Genomic DNA, 24227 nt, shown 5'->3' with positions numbered 1-24227 from the left:
GGGCTGGGGATGCAGCTTAGGGCAGGGTAGAGGGCTTGCCTTAGTATGTGTGAGGTCCTGGGTTCAATCCCCAACCCTGCAAAAAACAAAAGAAGTTTGGGGTTCTAGCTCAGTAAAGCACATGCATGTCCACGTCCTGGGTTCAGTCCCCAGCCGCCTACCACCCAAAACAAGCAAGCACTGTGACACACTGATGGTAGGTTACAGACTGCTGGTTGACACCATCCACTTCCAAATCCATGCTCCATACCCCCCATCTTTCTTGATCACCAGAAAGGTATTTGCTTATCTTTAAAAGAATGGATAACTACTAAATTATTAGGACCACCTCCTTGGTGTCAGTGAGCAGCAATTGGCCAAAGGCTGTGGAACTTCAGGTAGAGCTGGCCTGGACCCATCTCTGACTGAACTCCAGGTGCCAATAACACCATGTGAGGAAAGAAAGGCAAGACTAAGAAATCAGGCTGCTTAGCCAGGGAAGTGGGTCACTGTCCCCACACCTAAGCCCCAGGGCTCATACTGCCTCTGCGCTGGTGGCAGCCTTGGTTTTCCAGCATTTTTTAATGAAAAATTTTAGGACAGTTGAATAAATAGTACAGTGAGGACACCCATGTCCAGCCCTGCACGTCACAGCCATTCATTTTGCCCCAATTTCTTTTTAAAATTCAGAGGCTAGGCATAATTGACCAGCTAGTTACTCTGGGAAGTTACCAGTGGCGATATTTGGTGCCTTAGTTTGATGTCTATTTTCCGTGCCTCTGCCACCACCACCCCAAAATTGAGATGTGATCTAACAACAGCAAAAATATACTTACATGAAAATCCACTTTAAAGATACAAAATTAAGGGGCTGGGGCTGTAGCTCAGTGATAGAGCACTAGCCTGGCACGCGTGAAGCACTGGGTTCTACTTTCAGCACCACATAAAAATAAAAGGTATTTGATCATCTACAACTAAAAAAATTTTTTTAAGTATTTAAAGAAAGAAAAAGATACAAAATTAAGTCACTTTTAGATATTCTTCCTTTATTAAAAACCATGAGCACTCCAGCCACCTGGAAGTCCTGCCTAGTCCGCAGCCATTGATGAGCTGTCCTGCAAATGGATGGAGTCCACTGCTTGCTCTTGAGTTTCAGGAGAGCTGAGAACCAGCAGAGGAAATGCACGGGAGGCGCACACGGCAGGCAGGCTGACACAGCCGTGGAGATGGACAGGGGCCTTTTGTTAAAGGCTTCCTCCAGCAGTGTTTGGAGCCTCTGAACCATATTGGGGAGAAAACAACATGGTGTATGTTTGAGCCAAAGAAAGAATATTGCAGCTATTACAAGACGGAGGCATGAATCAGGAAACCCGAAGACAGTTTTTATAACCAGTCTTAGAATGGCTAAGGGACCTGCTCAAGGTCTCAAGTGACCAGATTGGGTCCTTTCTAGTCTGTGCCTAGGCTAATACAGGGCCCCTAATGTTGGCCTGTTGGTAGTCTAATGGTGGCTCTCTGAGGGTTGGTATGAAGAAGGAATGCTTACCTGTGGGAGGCCATCCTCGCATGTGATTTGAGTTACCTCCCTGGCTGGGTGAGAGGTGCTTAGACACAGCTGTGTCAGAGCTTTCCCCACCCTTTTCCAGGTCTTTTACAGGGCTTTTCCATGCAGAGGCGTGTCTGGCTACTTTCTCGAAGACCCAATAGTCGCCCCTGACCTTGGGATGCTGCCCCCCTTAACCTTCATTGGATGGGACTTTCCCCGGAATTTTTTGTTGCCCAATAAAAGTCAACTCCCTGGCATGTTCTCTCTCTCTCTCTCTCTCTCTCTCTCTCCTCTTCAGTAAACCTCGCTACCGCATTGGGTGGCTGGAGCTAGGAGAAGCCGTCCTGGAGCTGGTTTTAAACGTAATTAGAGTCTTGTCTCTTTAATTTAAAATTCCCTAGCATTTTACGCATGATTCGAACCTTCTTTAATGAAGCCAGCGCTGGTCGCTTGGCAGACTTACCGGTCTTCAAATATAGTACAGGAAATAAAGGATAAAAGACCTCTTTCCTCCTGTTTTTGTGCTGGGGACTGAACCCAGGGGTGCTCTACACTGAGCTGCACTTGAGCCCTTTTACTTTTTTGAGACATGGTCTCGCAAATTTGCTGAGACTGGCCTACAACTTATGATCTTCCTGACTCAGCTTCCTGAGTCCCTGGGATTACAGGGGTATGCCACTGGGTACAGCTAAAAGGGTTTTTAAAAAATGGGGAACTCCAATAACTGGAACCACATCTAAATACACCTTAGGGTTAGGCTCTGACAGCCCCTTTTCTGCAGGAACACCTGAAACCCTTGAAGGTTACAATATGCCTTTCTGATATCTAACCATAACGTGTCATTCTAAAATTGGGAACAGATTCTTAAGGGGAAAGTTTTTAACTTAAGACTAAGTCTCAAATATTCTCTGGCTCCTGAAGGCCAACAGAGGGAAAATAGAACCAAAGCAAAAGACCTGGCTGCCCCAAACAGGATTCTACTTCCTTACTTCTACCTAATGACTGGTATACTGCTTTGTGCCAGGCACCACTCAGAAGCCACAGCAATGACCACACTGCGTTTCTTAAAGCCACCCGTGATGCTCCCATCCTGGAGGCAGAAGTCCAGAGTCAGTTTCACTGGGCCCAGTCAAGGTGTCGGCAGAGCCAAGCTTCCTCGGGAGGGAGAACCTCGGCTTCCTCGCTGCTGTCGCCCCTCACCCTCAGCTAGCTGCTGCAGCACTCCACCTCTCCCACCCCCACAGGGCACCCCAGCGTGTGTCAGTTGTCCCTCTACTTCCCATAAGGCACCTGTGATGGCACTGAGGACCCACATGGTAATGAGAACAATCTTCCCATATCAAGACAGCTGAAGACCCTGCAAAGGCCCTTCCACCAGATAAGTTCCCGCCTACAAGTTTCTGAGACTCCTTGGACTAGGTATTTTTGGGTACCAGTTTTCAACCTGCCACAAAGCCATCTGGCTAATAGGGACTCCCCTACAGTGACATCCCCTTTCAGGTTTGGGCAGGACTCCTTTGGAGAGAGCCTTTATCTGTGACCTCATCAAAGGATAGGAAGGCAGACATCAGGGCAATACAAGGAGCCCTTTGTCAGGCAGCCTGCAACGAAGCGCACCGCCCTCCTGGAGCTGCCAGGCCTCTGGGCTGCCCTGGACCATATCTCTGCACCAGCCAAGAGGCAGACTGGGCGCAGCTTTGAAGATTCCCTTGCAACATCCAAAGAATGCCGTTGAACCCCTCCCAGTTTCCCAGAAGACGCCTGGCACAGACAAACCCAGCAGGGACACCAAGCAAGCACCTGCCCAGAGGTGAGCCTCTATCTTCTGTCCCTGGGCTATGCCTTGAACTCAAGGTCAGAACCGTCCTTACTGCATGCTCCCAGTTGTGCTGAATCCCCCAACTTCCCTCTCCTGCCCTGCCCTCTCTCCTGCCCCTCTGGTCCTGACTTCCAAGCCAGGACTTCTGACTTTTAAAAACATTTTATTGTGTTGTGTGACTTTTTATAAAGCAGAATTAAATAACTTTGGAAACAAAGGTGGCATGTTGGTGATCCCAGTCCACTTAAGATAAATGAGTGTCCATGGGTTGCCCCTCTGCACTGGAGCACTGCCCTCCAGGGGACAGGCTCCGGCTCCCTCCAGAGGTGGCAGAGGAGCTCCATCCCCAGAGACACACAGATGCACAGGCACCACCTGCCAAGGAACCATGGGTGCCAAGGGGTGCTGCCAAAGCCCGCACAGTCTTGTTGAAGCTTCCCAGTTGACCCTCAACATGGTCAGGCTGACCTAAGTGCTAACTCATGGTAAAGAAGGGCCAGCCTCAGAGAAATAGGATCCCACAGGTGACTGGACCTGCTGCTTTTGACTTCCTGTCCCTGCAGAATCATCTTGTCAAAGGGTGAAGGCAGCTTACTGGCACCCTTCACAGTAACTACTGTCAGCAGAGGAACTGAGCAGGGTGCCCTCTGCCAGTGTGGCCCAGTTCCTGAGGCCTGGCATGCTCTGCTCCTAAGTCAGGCTGTACTTCCCAGTATCATCCTGAAGGAGGCACCGGTGAGCACTCATCACACTGGAAGGAAGAAGGCAGGGGATTGGACAAAGTCCAGACCTTGCTGCAGATGGCGGCCTGTTACTAATAAGATGGCTGCTGAAGCTTGACAGAGGATGGAAGCTGTTTCGAGATGCATTTAACAGCAAGAAACACTGCTTTTCTTTCCACATGTTTGTTTGGACTAGCATTCTGGTCATGAAAGGGGATTTTGCATTGGATTCTACATTGAGAACAAAGTAACACACAACACAGTTTGAGCATTTTATCCTCGTGTTTAACAGTGTAGTTCTCATAAAGTATTTTAATAAATATATGAAGGCTCAAGGTAACCACTGTTTGGAGGGGAGAGTGGTTTGCTTTCCCACATACTAGTTTATGTTCAGGGTCATTTAAACACAGTCACCATCCAGGGACTATGCAAACACTGGCCTGCCCAGGTTTGTTTTTTTTCCCACTCAATGTATCTTGGTATTATCTTCCTTCCTCCTACACCAGAGGGACAAAATGGCCAAGTTCTAGCAGGCTGCGAGAACGCCATGATGGCTGAGGCGAAAATGTTTGCCTTCTTGACAAAAGGCTTCCGTGGAGTTACCTGGACCATCAGTGATGCGGCATGAAAATAAAGCTGAACAAAGAGGCTCCACCACTTGTTAAACAGCAAGAAGTGCCGCTGAGTAGGCTGGGGAAGGGCAGAGGAATGGCTTCATCCATCCCCAATTGGAAGCATGACCCTCATGGAGGAGATGCCAGTGACCTGTCTGTAAGGAGTGACTCAGGCCTCCTGCAGGGCCTCTTGTCCCAAGAACCTCCAGCAGGGGTGTCTGCACCCAGCACAAGCTGCCAAAGCATTCTCAGCACCTCGGGGTCACCCAAGCAGATCACCACTGCGCAGCAATGGACTCCCCTCGAAGTCCCAGGTGGCCAAGGACTGTCCACAGTGGACAGGCTAAACACATTCTTGCAAGAAGAGCAGCAGATGCTGACAGTGGGTCCAGTTTGAAGCCACCACCACCTGAGGCCCTAGATGGACTCTAGAATCCAGTCACTGCCAGAGAGGTGGAGCACAGGCAGGGGCAGGCTCCCAGGAGGGCCTCCATGGCCTTCATGGAGGGAGCTCTGGTCCTGGAAACCCTCTTCTTCCTCGTCAGAGAAGCCGTTCTCCAGTGCACACGTGCAGTCAGGGCTGGAGGCCGCCTGGCACGCACCCTTGTACTCCTGAATTGACTCGTAGAGGCTGTATAGCTGGCAGAGCAAAGACACGTCCAGCTGCCGGAGGCCAACCTAAGGGAAGGCAGGAGGCAAAACAAGTCAGCACGCCCGGTCAGCTATCTGCCGAGGCCAGCTCAGTCCTCCCACACAGAAACAGAGCCACATCGCGTGGAGACTGGGGTCTCCAGTTTGGAGAACACCTTCCTGTGTCAGGCCCACCCACAGCCTGGGGAGGAGCACCACTGTGAGGTGGTGAGCCCAGCCTGCGGAGTTTGCTGTGGCACTCCAGCTGGCTGCACCAGGCACACCAAGCCACAGGTCATTTCCTCCCAGCCACCAGACTCAGAAGATCCTCGTCTGCTTTCCCTGTCAGTATGTTAGGATCTGAGCACCGCAGTCACAGCTCCCAGGGTTGGAATGCAGCCACCCTGCAGCACCCACCTCCAAACCAGCTCAGCCCCAGGTTTACCAGAGGACCCTTGGAGGCCAGACACCCTCTGCTCCAGAGTTGTGGGATCCCTCCCCAAACAACCGGCTGACCATGAAGAAACCCAGTAACAATGGAATATGACTCATCCATAAAAAATAATGACTTTGAGCTGGGCGCAGTGGAACACAGCCTGTATCCCAACAGCTCTGGATGCTGAGGCAGGAGGATTGCAAGTCCAAAGCCAGCCTCAGCAAAAAGCAAGGCGCTAAGCAACTCAGTGAGACCCTATCTGTAAATAAACTACAAAATTGGTCTGGGGGTGTGGCTCGGTTTTCCTGTGCCCTGGTTCAATCCTGGTACTCCCCCCTCCACATACACAGGCAAAAAGAATGACTTTATGACTTTTTATGGTAAATGAATGATCTAGAGACGATCATGCTTAGTGAAATAAGCCAATCCCCCCAAAAACTAAAGGCTGAATTTTTCTCTGATATGTGATTAAGGTAGGGAGTAAAGAACAGAAGTTCATTGGATTAGACAAAAGAGTAATAAAGGGAAGAGAGGGGACAGGAATAGGAAAGACAGTGGAATTAATTAGATATAACTTGGGCTGGGGTCATAGCTCAGAGGTAGAGCCCTCCCCTACCATGTGTGAAGCCCTGGGTTTGATCCTCAGCACCACATATAAATAAGTAAAAATAAAGATATTAAAAATATTTTTTATAGGGACTGGGGTTATGGCTCAGTGGTACAGTGTTTGCCTCTCATGTATGAGGCACTGGGTTCGATCCTCAGCACCACATAAATATAAAAATAAAAATATAAAATATAAATATATTATTAAAAAATTAGACATAACTTTCCTATGTTTATACATGAATACACAACCAGTGTAACTCCACATCATGTACATCACAAGAATGTGATCTTAATTAGAGTAAAATATACTCCATGTATGTATAGTATGTCAAAATACCATCACATATATCTAAAAAGAAAATGAAAAATTTTTTTAAAAAGCAGCAGCCCGGTAAGATGCAGCTGACAGCTTCTCCTGGAAACACGTTCCACAAAAACAAGTGGTGACTGGGGACAGCGGTACACACCAGGAATCCCAGCAGCTCGGGAGGCTAAGGCAGGAGGATCATGAGTTCAAAGCCAGCCTCAGCAACTCAGCTAAAAAAAAATATGTTTTTAAAAAAAGGGCTGGGGGGCTGGGGCCATAGCTCAGTTGGTAGAGCACTTGCCTTGCATGCACGAGGCCCTGGGTTCAATCTCCAGCACCAAAAAAACAAAATGGCTGGGAATGTGGCTCAGTGGTTAAGCACCCCTGGGTTCAATTCAATCCTCAGTACCAAAAGAAAAAAAAAAGTGGTAACCGAATAAGGGACACATACTTATTTATCTTCAAGTTCCTCCCTTCCCACTGCCTACCCAGGGAAGGCAGCTAGGGTAGGAAAGGAACCATTTCTATCAATCCAAGACAGAAGCTCTTCATGTGCTTGAAAATGCAGGGGAGCCCAGTACACCTGAATCCTCAGTGTGCTCAGGAACCATACAGGAACCCTGCCCAACACATGGCTCCATTCAGCAGCTGGGGCCGCTGGAAGCCATGGGTGAAGCTGACCACACCTAGGGGACAGCCCTAAGGATGCATAAAGCAGGGGAACCCTGCATCCTCTCTCACTCCCAGTCCAGCTACTTGGACTCTGCTGGGAGGTCTATATGAAGCCCAGTCCCCGTTAACAGACACCGCCTGCATGCTAAGGCCCCTTACACATGGACATTGCCCAAAAGAGGCAGATGGCATGCAAAAATGGCTTCCTTACCCAGCACGAGATTCTCCAGGTAAGAGTCTGACTTTCATAAAGGAAGCTGGAGCCCAGTTAAAAATCGATATTCTTGAGATGAGATTGGGTGTTAAACTGAAGGTCATTCTTTACACCCTTCAATCACTCCCAGCCACCAGGCAAATACTGGCTGGCTTCTGAATAGACCAGACATAGCACTGTAGCTGTGGGGGACACACACCTATCCCAGCTCTGGGGAGACTATGGAAGGAAGATTGCAAGTTGGAGGCCAGCCTGGGTCTTTATTCAAGACCCTATCTTGAATAAAATAAAAAGGGCAGAGGACATAGTTCAGTGTTGGAGCACTTGTCTACCCTCATGTGCATAAGGCCCTGGGTCCAACCCCTTACAGAAAAAGAAATAAGAAAGGAGCTGTGTTTGCCCAGCCCCAAGGGCAACCTTCTAGACTTTCAGACAGGCCGTCCTGTTGTCACTCTGGCACCTCATGGGCCTAGAACTCCTGGAGAAGCCTCCCCCAGGCCCAGTCCTGTCTTTCTCAGGGGCTCTGTTTAAATCCACACCCTCAGCGGGTCTGTAAATATGAGACCCAGTACCTGGGTAAACTGTCCTAAGAAGCGGCTCCGCCCAGTGGCAGCCTGCCCTCAGGCAGCCTCCCAGGTGAGCCAATGGCAAGCCTGGGGGCACCAAGCCCCCCAAATCTGGGTCAGACACGGTAGGTTGCCCTCCTTACTGAAGCCTGGGTGTGCATACCCATCAGGAAGAGCGGTGCTGGCCTGGAGCTTCACTGGTGACCGATAGGCATCCCAGCCAAGAACCAGCATCTCCACACAGAGGCCTCTGTCTTTCCTGAGCCACTGACATTTACGCTGCTCCCAGGATGGCATTTGAGGCTACAAAGAGCAGAAGAGCAGACTGAAGACTGCCTGCTGGGCAGAACCCAGCCTGCCACCACTGCCAGCAGTGGACAGAGTGCCCGCCCCTGCCCTCCTACTGTGATGAGGCAGGCATGTATGTGCAGCTCTATCAGCAGAGCAGAGCAGCAGCACTGGGTGGGAAAGGAGCCCGGGCACCCAGAAGTGCCCTGGGCCACCTTGGGCAGGAGACCGTCAGCGTAGCAAACAGGATAAAAATCACCAGCAACATGGTACCTGGAGACCCCGTCTGAAAGGACCTGGATGTTCTGCCTCTGACTCCACACGCCGACCCTCCGAGCGAGTGGAGGCCTCCAACAGCCCTGCTGTGCTGGGTCCTGTCTCCAGCACCCTGGCATTAGGTACCACCCTGTTACTCTCTCCTATCCACCCTTTAAATACCTGGAGGCAGGGTTCAGTCCACACCCTTACGCCTAACAGACCAGCTAACTCATCTCTCCAAACTAGGTACCTCGGGTCCTGCCACTACTTTCACAGGATGCTCTGGTCTGCTGACCACCAAGTCCTTCCTCCAAACTGGCTCCTGCTTTCCAGAGATTCCTTTCAAGATACAAGCCCTGCACACAGATCCTGACTCGGCAAGCCCCAGAGCGCTGACCTCTTCTAGGGCTAGTATGAGGGAACAATGGAACTTCAGCAACACCACACCCACCCAGAGTCACACCAGCAAGACTAGGGACAAGGCTTGCTTCCACTGAGTGACTTTGACACCATCAGGGTAAGGGTGCGAGACTCTACTCCCACCTCAGGGCAGACCAGAGTCACCCAGGATCACCAGTAGCGTGCTGACCTCCACCCTCCCAGGGTACCTGGTGTGCTTGGGAGAGGCAGGTGCCTGGGCTCCAAGGCGAGACGGCCCCTTGGAGAGTGAAGGCTCTGCCTTTCCCCTCCTGTGACACAGGTGTGGTTCTAGGTGGTTCTAGGCTTTCCAAGGTCTGCCCGGAGCCCCGAGTGGGCCGGCAGCAGTGAGCTGGAAGCAGAGGACAGTGCCAGGACCTCTCAGTGCCACAGTACCAGATGACTCAAAGCTGCCCTGTCATGGGTGGGACACTGGCCTAGAAAGGAAGGTGTTACCCGCCTAGGAATGCAGGTCCGTCCTGTCCATACGTGCAACACAGGTGACCACGCGCCAAGCACTGGGCCACCAGCAAGGACACACACACCCTGCAACGTCTCCAGGCACCCAAACTTCCCTGACTTAGCAGAAATCCTTAGAAATAGCTATGGGGGCAGCCCTGATTTCCTGTCAGAACACCTCCTGCTGGCTGCTGAACAAGGTCACTCCATCTTCTCAGGGAGCGGGAACTCGCTGGGCAGCGTTCCATCACGGTCAGATGACTCTTCGGCTGTGTCCCTACTCGCCACTGCACCACATGCACCAGTCAGGTTGAGGCCCCTTCACCCAGACTAGCCCCAGGTGTCCGCTCCACACAAGCCAGAGCCTCTGGGACCACCTGGCCCAGCAGCGGCACCCCGCTGCTAGTGACTGGCTCAGCCAATATTCAGCCCTTTCCTCCTGGGATGTCTTGGGGCATTCCTGGTTCTCCACCTTATGCTCCAGGTGTGCAGATGGGTCTCCTTCCTCCTGCCACAGGACAAGCTGCTTTAAGGAAGTGACTCACATCCTTCTGGGAGTCCTCAGCCACCAGCCTGGAGCTCGAAGCATGGACATGCAGATACCAGGTGCCTCAGTGTACACCCGGCTATAGAGAGCTCAGGTTATATGGCTGCAGAAGCAGCCTGGCCAGTCCTACCATGGGCTGTGCAGAGATCCTGGCCACACCCCCAGGCAGTCATAGAAGCATCAGCTGAAGAGGAAGCCCTCTGTGCCCAGTGCATCCCGAGGTGCTCCTATAGAGAGCATCCGGCCTCTGAGTGCCCGCACAGTTCGCATGGCATCAAAGAACACCTCTTGCCTGAGCAGCAGATGCCAAGATTCCTCCAGCAGAGGTCTGGGGCACAAGAGGGGAGAGAGGGCCATCCCAGGAGCAAACTACAGGAAACAAACAGCCCAGAACAAGAACTTGCCCAAAATCTAGCCCATGGACACAGTGCAGTCCTAGCTACTGGCGGGGAAGCACTGCCCTCATCCACAGCTGGATTCGGAAAATACAGCTCTTTTCCAAAAGCATGAGCTTTGAAATTCAGAAAGGCTCATTAAAAGAAAAATACAGAATTGTCAGACTCTGCAATATACATCCTTAATTCCAGACTCCAAGATGGGACAACCAATTAGCATCCACTGCTGCAAGCTGCTAGCGTCCTTCCTCTTTCCTGTCCAGGCTTCCTGCTTCCTTCCTGGCCATTCTCTCCACTTCCACGTGGGGCTCCCTTCACCCTGCTGCCTTGGCCACAGGAGGCTCCTCAGCCACAGATTCCCACGATCAGACCCCACCATTCTGAGCCAGACTCCTGCCTCCTCGCTATGGCACAGGCTCGAGCAGGAGTGTGCTTCAGGCAGGAAGTGGCTCCCAGCTAGGGTCCCCACAGGTCTCTGAACACTTCCAGGGCTGCCTGTGAAAGACACAGTCGAGACACTGCCACTAGGCAACAAGGTTTAGATGAGAGGACCTCTAAAAGGAAGATTTTTATTTTCTCTTTTTCCAGGACCAGGATTGAACCCAGACAGGGGGCACTCTATCATTTAGCCACAACAACTCGGGCTGGGGTTGTGGCTCAGCAGTAGAGCGCCTTCCTTGCACACGTGAGGCACTGGGTTCGATCCTCAGCACCACATAAAAATAAATAACAGTATTGTGTCCATCTACAACTAAAAAAAAAAAAAAATTAAAAAAAAAACTCATGAAAAACTTTAAGGTGTCTTTTAGAAAAGAAACTAAAAATAAAAGTTGGGGCAATTCATATTTGTTTTTAAGAGATACAAACAAGAGACTTCTTCCCCAACACAGTGGAATTGAATTGAGGCTAGCCCAGGAGACGGCAGCAACTGGTGAGGTGACAGCTGGTCTCAGCGGGTCTCAGCGGGTCACACCGGGAACCCACCCTCTCCATGACTCCTCCACCCACACTGCAATCGCCAGGTCCAGAGGCTGGCACAACCAACACCCACATTAAGGCACCATGCCAGAGGGGGGAGTTCCGTCTGTGGGGTGCAGCTGAGGAGCACGTCCAGCCCCACAGGCCACTACAGAGGGGCACGTGCAGGGCTCACACGTACGTACACACATGTGTAAGCTGTGTCAGGATTTCTGAGATGTGGCACTGGGTGAAGAAGCCTCACTTGTCCCTGTTACAGCCTCTGCACTGCTTAGCCTTTTTCCCAACAAGCACATTTCTCTTGAGTTTAAAACTCCTAATAATAAGAAGAAAACACACAGTGGACGCACACAGCTAGCAGGACCAAGTACTACAAGCCCTTTCTGGAGAACTGACTGGCCGTATCTATCCAAAGCCTTAAAAATATGCCATATCTTTGAATCAGCTAAGGTTTTGTTGGAGAGAAAAAAAAAAGTCTCCATTGTACAGAAATATATCTTCCTCGTCCTTGTCCTATGAGGCAGTACTGATTCTAGTAAGATGGACCCTGGCCTGTGGCCAGTCAGCAGCAAAGCAGGAGCTACCCCAGATCTGCAGGACCCTGGTCCACTTGTAGGAAGACCCGAAGCAAGAAGCCCCAAGGTTAGCAGGACTTCAGCAAACTGCTGGGATCACTGCAATTTTTACTTTTGGTTTTTCTGAATTTTCTAGATTTTCTACAGGTATTAACTTACAACGAGAGACCCTTTACTATTACCTTTTAGAAATGCGATGAATGAGAAAGCATACACAGATGGTTTAGAAAAGATGTAGCAAATGCTCAAAATCTAATCCAGGTGCCCAGTGTATGTCCACAGGACTGGACTGTGACTGAAGGAGGCGGAGCCCTATCTGGTGGTAATCTGATTCCTGGTAAACTAGGGTTGACAGAAGGGTGTTGACCTATGTACTGTTTAGAAAAGGAGAGCAAAGAGGAGGACTTGACTGGTGTTGATGAGGCAGGAAAGGACTACTGACCCAGCCACCGACACTGGTTAGAAACAAACACCTGGTTGCCCTGCATTCCCCTGGGCCTCCACGACTGCAGCCTGCTCCCACAGGTGGAAGCACACGGACGTCCCCTGGTCAGCTTCACTTCCTGTGGACATGTCATCCACCAGGGTGGGACTAGCCTGAGAAGAACCATGGTGATTCAGACGAGAGAAGCCAGGGTGACTGAGCCCCCAAATTAGGACAAACTCAGAGTTTGTCACACCCCTACCCCATCTGTGGGCCTTTCTGCTTGCTGACTTAGGTTGATGACGTCCAGAGACACAGGACAGGATCCTCGTAAGCCCCTCTTGTTATCTCCAATGGCAGCACAAATAAGCCTGCTTCCTTTCCTTCTGTCCTAGACAGAGAGAAAAGCAACTGCCTTTTTTTTTTTTTTTTTTACTATACCTTTGTTTGTTTATTTATTTATTTATTTTTATGTGGTGCTGGGGAGCAAACCCATGCCTCACACATCCTAGGCAAGCTCTCTACAACTGAGCCACAACTGCAGCCCCTGCCATTTTCTTTAACAAATGTCTTTGTACATTCTTTTGCTTTTCTCTGATTACAAATATAAAACCTTTTCACTGCACTAAAAGCTCAAATGGGGGCTGGGGATATCGCTCAGTTGGTAGAGTGCTTGCCTTGCATGCACAAGGCCCTGGGTTTGATCCTCAGCACCACAAAAAAAAAAAAAAAAAAAAAAAAAGGCGCTCAAATGGTTCATTAATCATAGGAACCAGCCTTTTCCCAATCTTCGTTGTGGGGTAGATTTCAAATGTTTTGGTCTTGGGAACCCATCCCACTCTCAAAAATTATTCAGGGTCCCCAAATGCTTTCATTTATGTGAATTACACCTGATTTTCTTTGATAGAGTTATACCTATCGATATTCACCTTAGTGGAAATTAAAATAGAGAAGCTTTAAAATACTTATTTTTTTTGTTTGATTTGCAGATTCAGTGTATTTACTATAGAATTTTCACCTAACTTTTTGTATAAATTGAGAAGCTTGCATTAAAATTCATTTAGAAATTCAAGAGACAAGAGAACAACCACAAAAGTCTTGACAGAGAGGAACAAAGTTGGAAGACTCACTTTTCCAAATTTCAAAACTCACTTTTAAGTTACATTATTCAAGATAAGGTAGCACCCTCATAAGAATATATAGAGATATAGTTATGGCATCCAGAGACACAGGACAGGATCCTCGTAAGCCCCTCTTGTTATCTCCAATGGCAGCACAAATAAGCCTGCTTCCTTTCCTTCTGTCCTAGACAGAGAGAAAAGCAACTGCCATTTTTTTTACTATACCTTTTTTTTATGTTTATTTTTTATTCTATCTGTTGCTAATCTTTAAGAGATTGCAATTAAATTCATATTAAAAGAAAGAAATACACAGATAACCTAGAACTTACAAAAATATAATGCAGAATCAAGTATATTGAACAATATACAAAAGATTCAAAGGAAAACATTAATTCCAAAAATGATCTATTATATGGATCTGAAAAACATTTAGGAAATAATATAAAAGTAATTTTATAGAAATATAAAGTAAATTATTGATGAGATAATATGGGGAACAATTTGAAAGACTTTCCCAAAATTTACAGGATAAAGATGAAAATTAACAGAGAAAAAATGCAAGTATATCTATGAAGACCATAAACTGGCAATTTAAAATGCAGATTATTGGTGAATACTTAAAGAACAGAACAAATAGTACAAAAGTAGTAGCCACAATTACAGGGCAGATTACTTTGGGATCAAAAAAAAATTATTCTGCATATATAATGAAAAAAATCACTGGGTTACATACAACATAATTCTTTTTTTAGAAAAATATTTGAATTTTTTTAAATTAATTTTTTATTTATATATGACAGTGGAATGTATTACAATTCTTATTACACATATAGAGAACAATTTTTCATATCTCTGGTTGTATATAAAGTATATTCACATCAATTTGTGTCTTCATATAAAATACTTATTAATCCATTAAAAATAATAAACCCATCACATGCTACCAAACCCAGCACATGTTCATAATCTTTATAAACAGTAACATTTTTGTAAATACTTTTTAATGTCCAGCTCATCTGCTTCTTCATTTGGTCCTCTGGGACACGTGTTCTGGTCGAAATAAATGAAGAAAATCTGGCCCAGTGTGCACATGCATGTGTGTGTGCGTGTGCGTGTGTGTGTGTGTGTGTGTGTGTGAGAAGAAAGAAGCATCCATGTAACAGCCTCCTCTAACTGCCTGTTCTGTGTTTCTCTATGCCAGCGGGGGACTGTGAACTCCAACCAACTTCCATCCTGCTACACTGAAACCACCAGTCTTGTGCTCTGAGTGGACGTTGGAGTATCTAGCACAAGTCATATGAAAAATGTGGAAATGGGTTAGCCAAATCACACTCATCTTCCAAGTGCTAGTGCATGTCCTCAGATGAGAACAAAAAAGCCACATTTGTCACCATGACCACAACTGACTCATGGACCCCTGCAAGGACCTCAGAAACCCCCAGGAGTCCCCAGACCACATACTAAGAACCCCTGTTCTAAAGATACCCACCTGTAGCACCGCAGGCCTGTCCCTTAAGGCACCCTGCATGTCTACTTTGGATTCTGGCTGCTGTACCACAGGTACAAACTTGTGGGACCTGTCCCATAGCTTACACTTCCACTGTGAGCACTGTTTCTAGGTCCTTACGTGAAAATGTCTCCATGGTGTTTTCAGCAACTGTTCAGCACTGTCACTACTTGACTATTATTAAAAGAAACCACCAATATGCACCAACCCACAAGTACTGCTCCTCACTCATGTGACCACCTCTGTGAGACACATTTGGAAAAGTGAGATATCTGTGCGGAGGCAAGGAGGGAGAAGGATGTCGTCATCCTCTTGATCCCTCCCAGGCCCGGCCTCTAATCTGTAGAAGCTTTAAAATGTGTGTGATGATGGCAAGAATGAGGCCCACTGATCAGGCCAATGGACCTAGACCACTCTTAATCCCAGGGCAACCGTATGTCCCTGCTGGTGGAAGAGTCCACAGGTAGCAGGAAGACAAGGTAATTGTGCTACAGACCCCAGTTACCCATATTTAAAGCCCCCTTGCAACTCTGACTTGCTATTTAGTAGAAGCTTTTAAAAGGAAATGAAATTAGGGCTTTTAAAAGGAAATGAAATTAAAGGGCATACACTCAGTTTCCTAAGTTTTACAAAACTGCCCTTCACAATAGGATGTGAGGCCCATCTCTCCAACCCTCAGGTCACTGTGATCATTCTCTTAAGTCCCTTCTTCAGGTACATGATGTGCTATAGTAACAAACTTCAGATGTACAGATAGCAAGGGATTTAAATGCCCTCCTGTTTAACTTGGGTATTTTACCTCCAATTCTAACTACAACTGAGGGTCCCAAAGACCCTCCTGTGGTTATATAGGTCATACTTGTCAGTGTTGACCTTATTGGAAATAAAAACAGGACTTTTGTTCACCCGTCTCATCAATCTAGTCAACCACTCAGGAACATGCCAGACACCCCTCTCTGCATTTCTAATCTCCAGTCATCCAGTCCCCATCCTCCTCCTCCCTCATCACCTTCTCCCTTGGCATATGGGCTACTGGCAGGGACAGGCCAGGCATTCTGCAGTCCCAGAGCTCACCCTCCTCAATTGGGGAGCTCTGGTCAGAGGACAAATACTCTCCCTGCTCCCCAGGCCCTTCCCTGCAACACACACAAATGGAGATTCAGAACGCCCACAACTGCAAGACAGGCCATCTGTGGCTCTTAGGGCCAATCAAGGAAGGGAACACAGTATTTCCCCAAACGGAACAGGCCACATGTCTTAGTGAATGCTGTAGCCAGTAAGGCAGGCTTAGGGACTTCCTGCCTCCAGCATCTGAGGCAGAGCACCACCTCAAGGACAATCCCAGTGTTGAGCATCTGCAGGTAGGAGCACGGAAGGAACCCACAATCTTCACGGGAAAGTGCAGATGGAGGTGGGACTCTTGCTAAAGGATGGCACTGGAAAGGGGCAGACCTCTGCCTCCAGCCTCAGGGCTGGCTGCCTGCTCACAAGGTCTGCAGTGTACATGTGCAGTTTCCCCCATGGGATTGTGGAAATGGCTTCTCAGAGGGAGTCGGTGTCTTGTGAAGTTCATGTTGGTCCTGCTGCTGCATGGTGGGCGTGACCCGGGAAGGCCAGGGTTCCCTCCTCCAGCCTGCTCTAAATATCCTTGCCCACCTGACCGCAGAGAGCTACAGCAACACCCATCAGAACCAGCGCAGGCTGGGCTGTGGCTGTTGGGAGCACTGTGACCCTGATATGTGGCAGAAAGGGGGAAGGCTGTGAATCCAGGAGCGGACTGTCCAGTACCCTACAGGTGGGGAGGGAGCAGACACGAGTGTACAGAGGCACAGAGAAGCTTTTCAATCCTTTGGAGCCTCAAATCTTCAGATTATATTTCTATGACCTCATCTGAGGGCCTATCTTTGGGGAATGCCCAGTCCTCAGACCTATCATACAGTCCTGTCTACATAGTCCTGTCCACATAGCCCAGTACCCAGTCCTGTCCACACGGTCCTGTCCACACAGCTTCCATGAAGTACATCCCCTCCTGGCCTCATTCCTCGCAGCTGGCCCAGGCTGTCCAGGCTGCCTCACGTCCTTCTGCAGCTTGTACAAACTGGTCCTGTGCAGTATCCTGTCCTGTCCACATGGTCCTGTCCTAAACTGTGGCTAAAACTGACCATGGACATTGTCAAGGGTCAGGTTCCAGAGGAAGAACTACAGTAGCAGGGGGAGGCGAAGAGAACACCTCAGTGGATAGCGGGTCCAGTCTTTCTCTGAACACGTCCAGACCTTTCATAAGACTCTCCTTTTTCAAAAGCTAGTGCAGGTTGCAGTTCTATTATTATTAGAGTCTTCACCACATTGCCATAAAGATGCCACACCACCAGGTGTCAGAGGCTCTTTAACGTGTCCTCAAATCTTCCAGAGTACCTTATAGACATTCACCCAGTGACATGTTGAAAGTGACCTAAAATATTCTCTAGTGTAAAAATAACAACAAATATTTTCCAGAGTGTCTTTTCAGTTATTGCTGTTATAGGGCAGCAACCATTTGGCCCTTAAAGCTTTCCAAATGGGTCCTTCTGGACATCTCAGTGTCTCAGTGATAGAGAAGTCACAGATGTAAGATAGCTGGAACAGGGAGTGGTGGAACTTGGAGCAGAAACCACCACCCTGAGCCGCTCAAGGTGTCACCCAGCATGGGTCAGAGCCCTACCTTCTCAGCCCAGGAACCAGCTCCCCAGGCTCCACCCACGGCATCCCTGTCTCTCCTCTGAGATTTCATTTGCTCACTCAGCCGCCACCAGTTCTTCAGCAATACCCAGGCCTAGGTCTTCCCTTGCACCTCCAGCTCCACACTCGGAAACTCTCAAACGCCTAACACACTGGCACAATGGCCTGCCACCTTTCCCCAGAAAAAGAAGCAGCCACTCCTCCAAACTATCCCTGGGAGCCGTGCCTTCCAAGGTTCAAGTGGCTCCTACTGCTGCCATACAAAGGCAGATGTGGCCTGGTGAATGTTTGCAAAAGTTACCTCCCAAAACACGCTGGCGAGCACAAGGTGATCCTCGTGTGTGGACAGTACAATACCACAATTAAACAGGGCCTTGGAGCCCTGCAGACCTAAAGGGACCTGTGAGCTTATGGGAAGTAGGGTTAGCACCTCATTTCTTCTTTTTAATATAAAATAGACTTTAAGTACCAATTCTATGGAAAATTATATGGATCGAGTAGGAAAACAATGTACAGAAAGCACTAATATTTTACCTATACAGGAGATATCCCAAAATATTAGCAACAATCATCAATCAGTGCTATGACTGTAATTTTTCATTGTTTTGCTTAACTACACTTTCCATTAAAAAGCTTGTCATCTTTGGTTCCTTTTTATCACCTTTCCAGACCCTAACACTTTATCTGCAATTCCTGCAGCTTCTGCTGCCAAATAGTGGTTCCCACAGAATTGTTTTCTGGTAGAAGTCAACCCTCCTATGCACACCTGAGCCATCTCCCCAGGAGCACTCTCTCCTCCAACTGCAGCTCACAAGTGCCAGCTTACTGCCACCTTCCTGGGGCTCCTCTCCCCTGTGGCCAGGCCCCCCATACCTCCAGGGCTGCAATCCTCCTGAAAAGAAGCCCTCTCCATTCCCCAACCTCCGCCTCCTTTCTGTGCTTGCAAGGGGCTTTTCCCTCAAGCATTTGGTCACATTTTCCCAAGACATCCAATTGTCACAGCTTTGACCTCAGGCCTTCAAATTAAATGGATCAACACAGACATTCTGCAGATGATTCAGGAGTGAACTCCCTTTCTTGTTTGGCAAGAACTCCCCAGTGGAGCCTTAGCATGAGTCGGCCATTGGGACCCCACTGCCCCAGGTCAGTAAACCTCTTTAAAAGCTCCCAAGACAGTACTTTTAAACACCCTCTGACATTTCTTGAAATACCTAACCTAATCATAGCTAAATATCAGACAGACTAGAGAGAGCTGCTCATTAGGAGAGGAGCTCTGGTCCAAGGCATAATCATGAGGTTGAGTTGTACTTCAGTCACACCAGGAGGGACCTGGAAAGTACTTTCCAAAATGGCCCGTGGGCTCCCAAGCCACCACAGCATGACTCCCCTGGGAGCATGTTTACAAACCAGAGCTTTAAAGAGGAGTGGCCCTGAGCCTTTCCTGCCTCCCATTCAAGAAAGGAACTTCAACACCAGGGTGGGTCTTCCTTTAACTCAGGAGCTTTGCTAAGTGACAGTTCAGGCTGTAAACACAGAGGTGCCCCTGTGTCTCATTAAAATGCAGTCATACCAGTGTCACTTAATGTCTGTTAATAAATGAAAGTGGTTGGTGTGGAACACAAGTGTTCAGTAAAAAGCTTAGGGAATCTTTTTAGAATCAGAAATCACTTCAGTGCCAGCTGCAGAGTGGGTCAATATCTAGTTGATTACAATGTGCTAAGGTTGCTTTCTGAATTCAGTTAAGCCTTTTCAGAACAGACATGCTCCTGGGAAACTATGCATAAATTCAATTCTCCTGAGCAGAATGTTAAATACATCAGATGCTTACTTAAAGATTCCTCTAACAACTTTTTGGCAAATTCAGTCTTTGGAAACCTGGCTCAGGAGAGGGAACACTGGACTGAGGTAAGAAAAGACCAGAGGGGCTCCGAGGGCGGGCAGAGGATTAGAAAGGAGGGAGTTTTCTGTCCCAGTTCCTCTGGCTAAGCCTGGGACAGAGAGCTTAGGGTGAGATTCCCTGCCCCAAATCTCTACTCTGCTTTCGTGGTCACCCTGTACCACTAACACCTACTACACTTTCCAGGTCTGAGAAACACTAAATCCGGTTGTTGCGGGCCCGACACCACCCGAGGAAGCACCGGGCTCCGCCCCGACGGTAGGACCACTACAACCTCGGGTCTGCAGACTCGGCGCCCCGCCTCCAACTGCCGCCCCCCGCTGCCGCCGGCTAATCGGATTAGGGACCGGCGCAGGGGAGGGCCCGGGCCGCACCACCCCCGCCTTCCGGAACTGTCCCCCACTGGGCAGCCCCCGACCCTAGGCCACCTCGCCTCCAGGGCGAGCCTCGCGCCGCACGACGGGGGCCGGCGGGAGCCGCATCGAAGGCTACCCTCCAAAAGCCGCCCCGCTGGCGCGCGTCTTCCGTGGGCAGAGGGGACACGCGAGAGAGGCGCGGATTTCCGGGCGGCGGGGCCGTCTCCCTCGACGCCCCGGCCGACGGCGCCCGCGCCCCGCAGACCCTTACCATCTCCCTGCGTAGCAGCGCCAGCGCGGCGTCCAGGTTGGGGGGCTTGGCGCGCGGCCCCGCCGCCCGCGCCCCGCGGCCGCCCGCGCCCCCGCGGCTCAGCTCGTCCTGGATGCGCGACTTCTGCGCGTACAGCCGCTCCAGGTGCCGCCAGCTGCCCGCCGCGCCGCCCGCCGCCGAGCGAAGCAGCCCGCTCAGGCTCTTGGGCAGCGGAGGGAGCCCGTCCACCCGCAGCCCCCGCGCCGCGCCTGCCGCCCCGGCCCCGCTCATCCCGCCGTGGCCAGCCACGCGCTGCCGCCTGGCCGAGGCCCGGGCGCCCGAGGTCCCCGCCCCGTCCCGCCCCGCCTGGCCCCGCCCCCGTGCCCGCCCCGCAACCAGGCTGGTCTTGGCGGCGGCCCCACCCTCCGCCCACCCCTGGTCCAGCCCCTCGCAGCCTCGGCGCACCCCGCCCAGTGTCCAGCTCGCCCGCAGCCCGGACCCTGCGCCTCTCCTCCCAGATCAGCCCGCAAGCTGCTGGTGACTGCTTGGGCCCCAGCTCCAGGTCTGACCCAGGAGGCCGCTGGTGCGGGAGTGCGGGCTGGACGTCAGGGGAGCAAGCAGGGATACGTCGGATGGGCTCGCTGGACCTCTGACAGATGGCAGTGTCCCCGCACCGCAGCAGCCAGGACTCTGGGAATTCCAGGACACCAGCAAACATTCTTTCAGTCCTGCCATGAACAGGAGAGTAATTGTAATTGAAATGTGAGGAAATGCGGGAAGAAATTAACTCTCAGAAACTGTCAACTCCGGCAAAAATAAACAGCACGTCACAGCAAAGGAGAGGAGAGAGGCTCTGCCCCTTCCAGGAAGAGTAAAAGTGACAGGCAGTTATAACCAGGTGAGAGGCAGGGAAGGCGAGGAAGGGGGGCTGCCGCCCAGCTGCTGGTGGAAAACCGCGGCAGCATACAGTCTGTCTTGAGTGCCCATGATTGTGGGGCCTAATTATAAAGGGACTTGATTGTCCTAAATGCATTCAGAAGGAGCATAATTACAAAGTGTGCTGAGAGCTTCGGACACCCAACATAAAAGCACTGTCTAGTCCTGAAGGACTTTCTTCCCTTTAATCTACCACCCATGGAGCCCAGCCAGAACCAAGGTCTGAAAATGACCCTAGGTCCTGCAGAATGGACCCTAGGGATGGAGAAGACTGGGTGAGCATTTCCATCCCAGACAGAGAGATTTGAGGGCACTCAGGATTCCCACCCCACCCTTAGCCAGAATTTCCGACCTACTCTCTGGGCCTCACCTTCCAGTAATTACCTAGTTGCCTTTCTAAACATCTGGTATTCATCCATTCACCTGTTTAGCTGGCCCGTGTGGGAGTGAAGGAGGGGAAGGACAGGAAGCATTCTGACCTGCCATCCACACCCTAGTGGGAATCCCTTCAATTGTCACCTTGCAGCACCTAGCAGAATCACTCCAGCTGGCTGGTAGGAGGTGTGGGTCTGTGAAGCTACTTCAAAACACCTGGAAGCCCATCCCCCAGAGAATGGGGAAGCAGGGGTAGGGCCAGCTGGGTAACAGCATAAGATCCCAGTGTCCGGACAGAAGGAACAAGGACAGTGTAGATGACAGCCTCACAATTCTGGAGTGTACTCAGTGGGGTAGATATATATTGATATCAACACATCACACCCAAAATGAATAGAAATTTCTACAGAATTTTTCTGGCACTGGTTAAAACTATTGGTATAAACCTGAACAATTACGCAACAGCACACTAAATATTTTTTTTTTTAATTTTTTATTGATTATTTAAAGCATTACATAGCTCATGATATATCATCTTTCATACATTAGACTCAAATTGTGTTTTGAACTCCCATTTTCACCCCAAATATAGATTGCAGAATCACATCTGTTACATATTCACATTTTTACATAATGCCATATTAGTGTCTGTTGTATTCTGCTACCTTTCCTAACCCCTACTATCACCCCTCCCCTCCCCTCCCCTCCCATCTTCCCTCTCTATCTCCCCTGCTGTTGTTCAATTCTCTCCCTTTTTTTTCCCTCCCCCTTGCCCCTCATAGCCTCTTGTAATTTTATGTATCCTTGAAGGTCTCCTACCATTTCCATATGCTTTCCCTTCTCTCTCCGTTTCTCTCCCCCCATTCGTCTTTGTTATCTGTAGTCTTTTCCACATGCTCTTCCTTCCTGTTCTGTTCTTAGTTGTTCTCTTTATATCAAAGCAGACATTTGGCATTTGTTTTTTAGGGCTTGGCTAGCTTCACTTAGCATAATCTGCTCTAATGCCATCCATTTCCCTGCAAATTCTATGATTTTGTCATTTCTTAGTGCTGCATAATATTCCATTGTGTATAGATGCCACATTTTCTTTATCCATTCATCTATTGAAGGGCATCTAGGTTGGTTCCACAGTCTAGCTATTGTGAATTGTGCCGCTATAATCATTGATGCAGCCGTATCCCTATAGTGCGCTCTTTTAAGGTCCTCAGGGAATAGTCCGAGAAGTGCAATAGCTGGGTCAAATGGTGGTTCCATTCCCAGCTTTCCCAGGAATCTCCATACTGCTTTCCAAATTGGCCTCACCATTTTGCAGCCCCACCAGCAGTGTACAAGTGTACCTTTTTCCCCACATCCCCGCCAACACTTGTTGTTGTTTGACTTCATAATGGCTGCCAATCTTACTGGAGTGAGATGGTATCTTAGGGTGGTTTTGATTTGCATTTCTCTGACTGCTAGAGATGGTGAGCATTTTTTCATGAACTTGTTGATTGATTGTATGTCCTCCTCTGAGAAGTGTCTGTTGAGGTCCTTGGCCCATTTGTTAATTGGGTTATTTGTTATCTTATTATTTAATTTTTTGAGTTCTTTGTACATTCTGGATATTAGGGCTCTATCAGAGGTGTGGGGGGTAAAGATTTGTTCCCAGGATGTAGGCTCTCTATTTACCTCTTTTATTGTTTCTCTTGCTGAGAAAAAACTTTTTAGTTTAAGTAAGTCCCATTTGTTTATTCTGGTTGTTAACTCTTGGGCTATGGGTGTCCTATTAAGGAATTTGGAGCCCGACCCCACAATTTGTAGATCGTAGCCAACTTTTTCTTCTATCAGACGCAGTGTCTCTGATTTGATATCTAGCTCCCTGATCCATTTTGAGTTAATTTTTGTGGATGGCGAGAGAAAGGGATTCAATTTCATTTTGTTGCATATGGATTTCCAATTTTCCCAGCACCATTTGTTGAAGATGCTATCCTTCCTCCATTGCATGCTTTTAGCCCCTTTATCAAATATAAGATAGTTGTAACTTTGTGGATTAGTCTCTGTGTCTTCTATTCTGTACCATTGGTCCACCCGCCTGTTTTGGTACCAGTACCATGCTGTTTTTGTTACTATTGCTTTGTAGTACAGTTTGACCTCTGGTATCGCTATACCTCCAGATTCACACTTCCTGCTTAGAATTGCTTTTGCTATTCTGGGTCTTTTGTTTTTCCATATGAATTTCATGATTGCTTTGTCTATTTCTACAAGAAATGCCGTTGGTATTTTGATTGGCATCGCATTAAACCTATAGAGAACTTTGGGTAATATCGCCATTTTGATGATGTTAGTTCTGCCTATCCATGAGCAGGGTACATTTTTCCATCTTCTGAGATCTTCTTCTATCTCTCTCTTTAGGGTTCTGTAGTTTTCATTGTATAAATCTTTCACCTCTTTTGTTAGGTTGATACCCAAGTATCTTATTTTCTTTGAGGATATTGTGAATGGAGTGGTTTTCCTTATTTCCATTTCAGAAGTTTTGTTGCTGATATATAGGAATGCCTTTGATTTATGCGTGTTGATTTTATAACCTGCCACTTTGCTGAATTCATTTATTAACTCTAGCAGCTTCTTTGTAGACT

General features: G+C 48.9%; 1 protein-coding gene across 1 annotated transcript; it reads right to left on the bottom strand.

Moving 5' to 3' along the window:
• Positions 1 to 44: 44 nt before the first annotated feature.
• FAM89A (family with sequence similarity 89 member A) lies at positions 45 to 20647 on the bottom strand. The gene is made up of 2 exons (XM_081296967.1): positions 20326 to 20647; positions 45 to 5358 (listed from the first exon to the last, which is right to left on the bottom strand). The coding sequence occupies exons 1-2, from the start codon at positions 20593 to 20595 to the stop codon at positions 5098 to 5100; spliced, it is 531 nt and encodes a 176-aa protein (XP_081153093.1). The 5' UTR covers positions 20596 to 20647; the 3' UTR covers positions 45 to 5097.
• Positions 20648 to 24227: the final 3580 nt, after the last annotated feature.

This window comes from Spermophilus citellus, assembly GCF_964194105.1.
Source record: "Spermophilus citellus genome assembly, chromosome: 6".
Taxonomy (NCBI): domain Eukaryota; kingdom Metazoa; phylum Chordata; class Mammalia; order Rodentia; family Sciuridae; genus Spermophilus; species Spermophilus citellus.
Note: the sequence above shows the minus strand (reverse complement) of the source record. Positions and strands in the feature narration are given on the sequence as shown.

What these genes read in the sequence shown, in the direction of transcription:
- FAM89A (XM_081296967.1), bottom strand. Translation starts at nt 20,595, where the DNA reads ATGAGCGGGGCCGGGGCGGCAGGCGCGGCGCGGGGGCTGCGGGTGGAC. An exon ending in CGCTGCTACGCAGGGAGATG is followed by an intron (nt 5,359 to 20,325) that starts GTAAGGGTCTGC and finishes GCCTTCCCTTAG; the next exon opens with GTTGGCCTCCGGCAGCTGGA.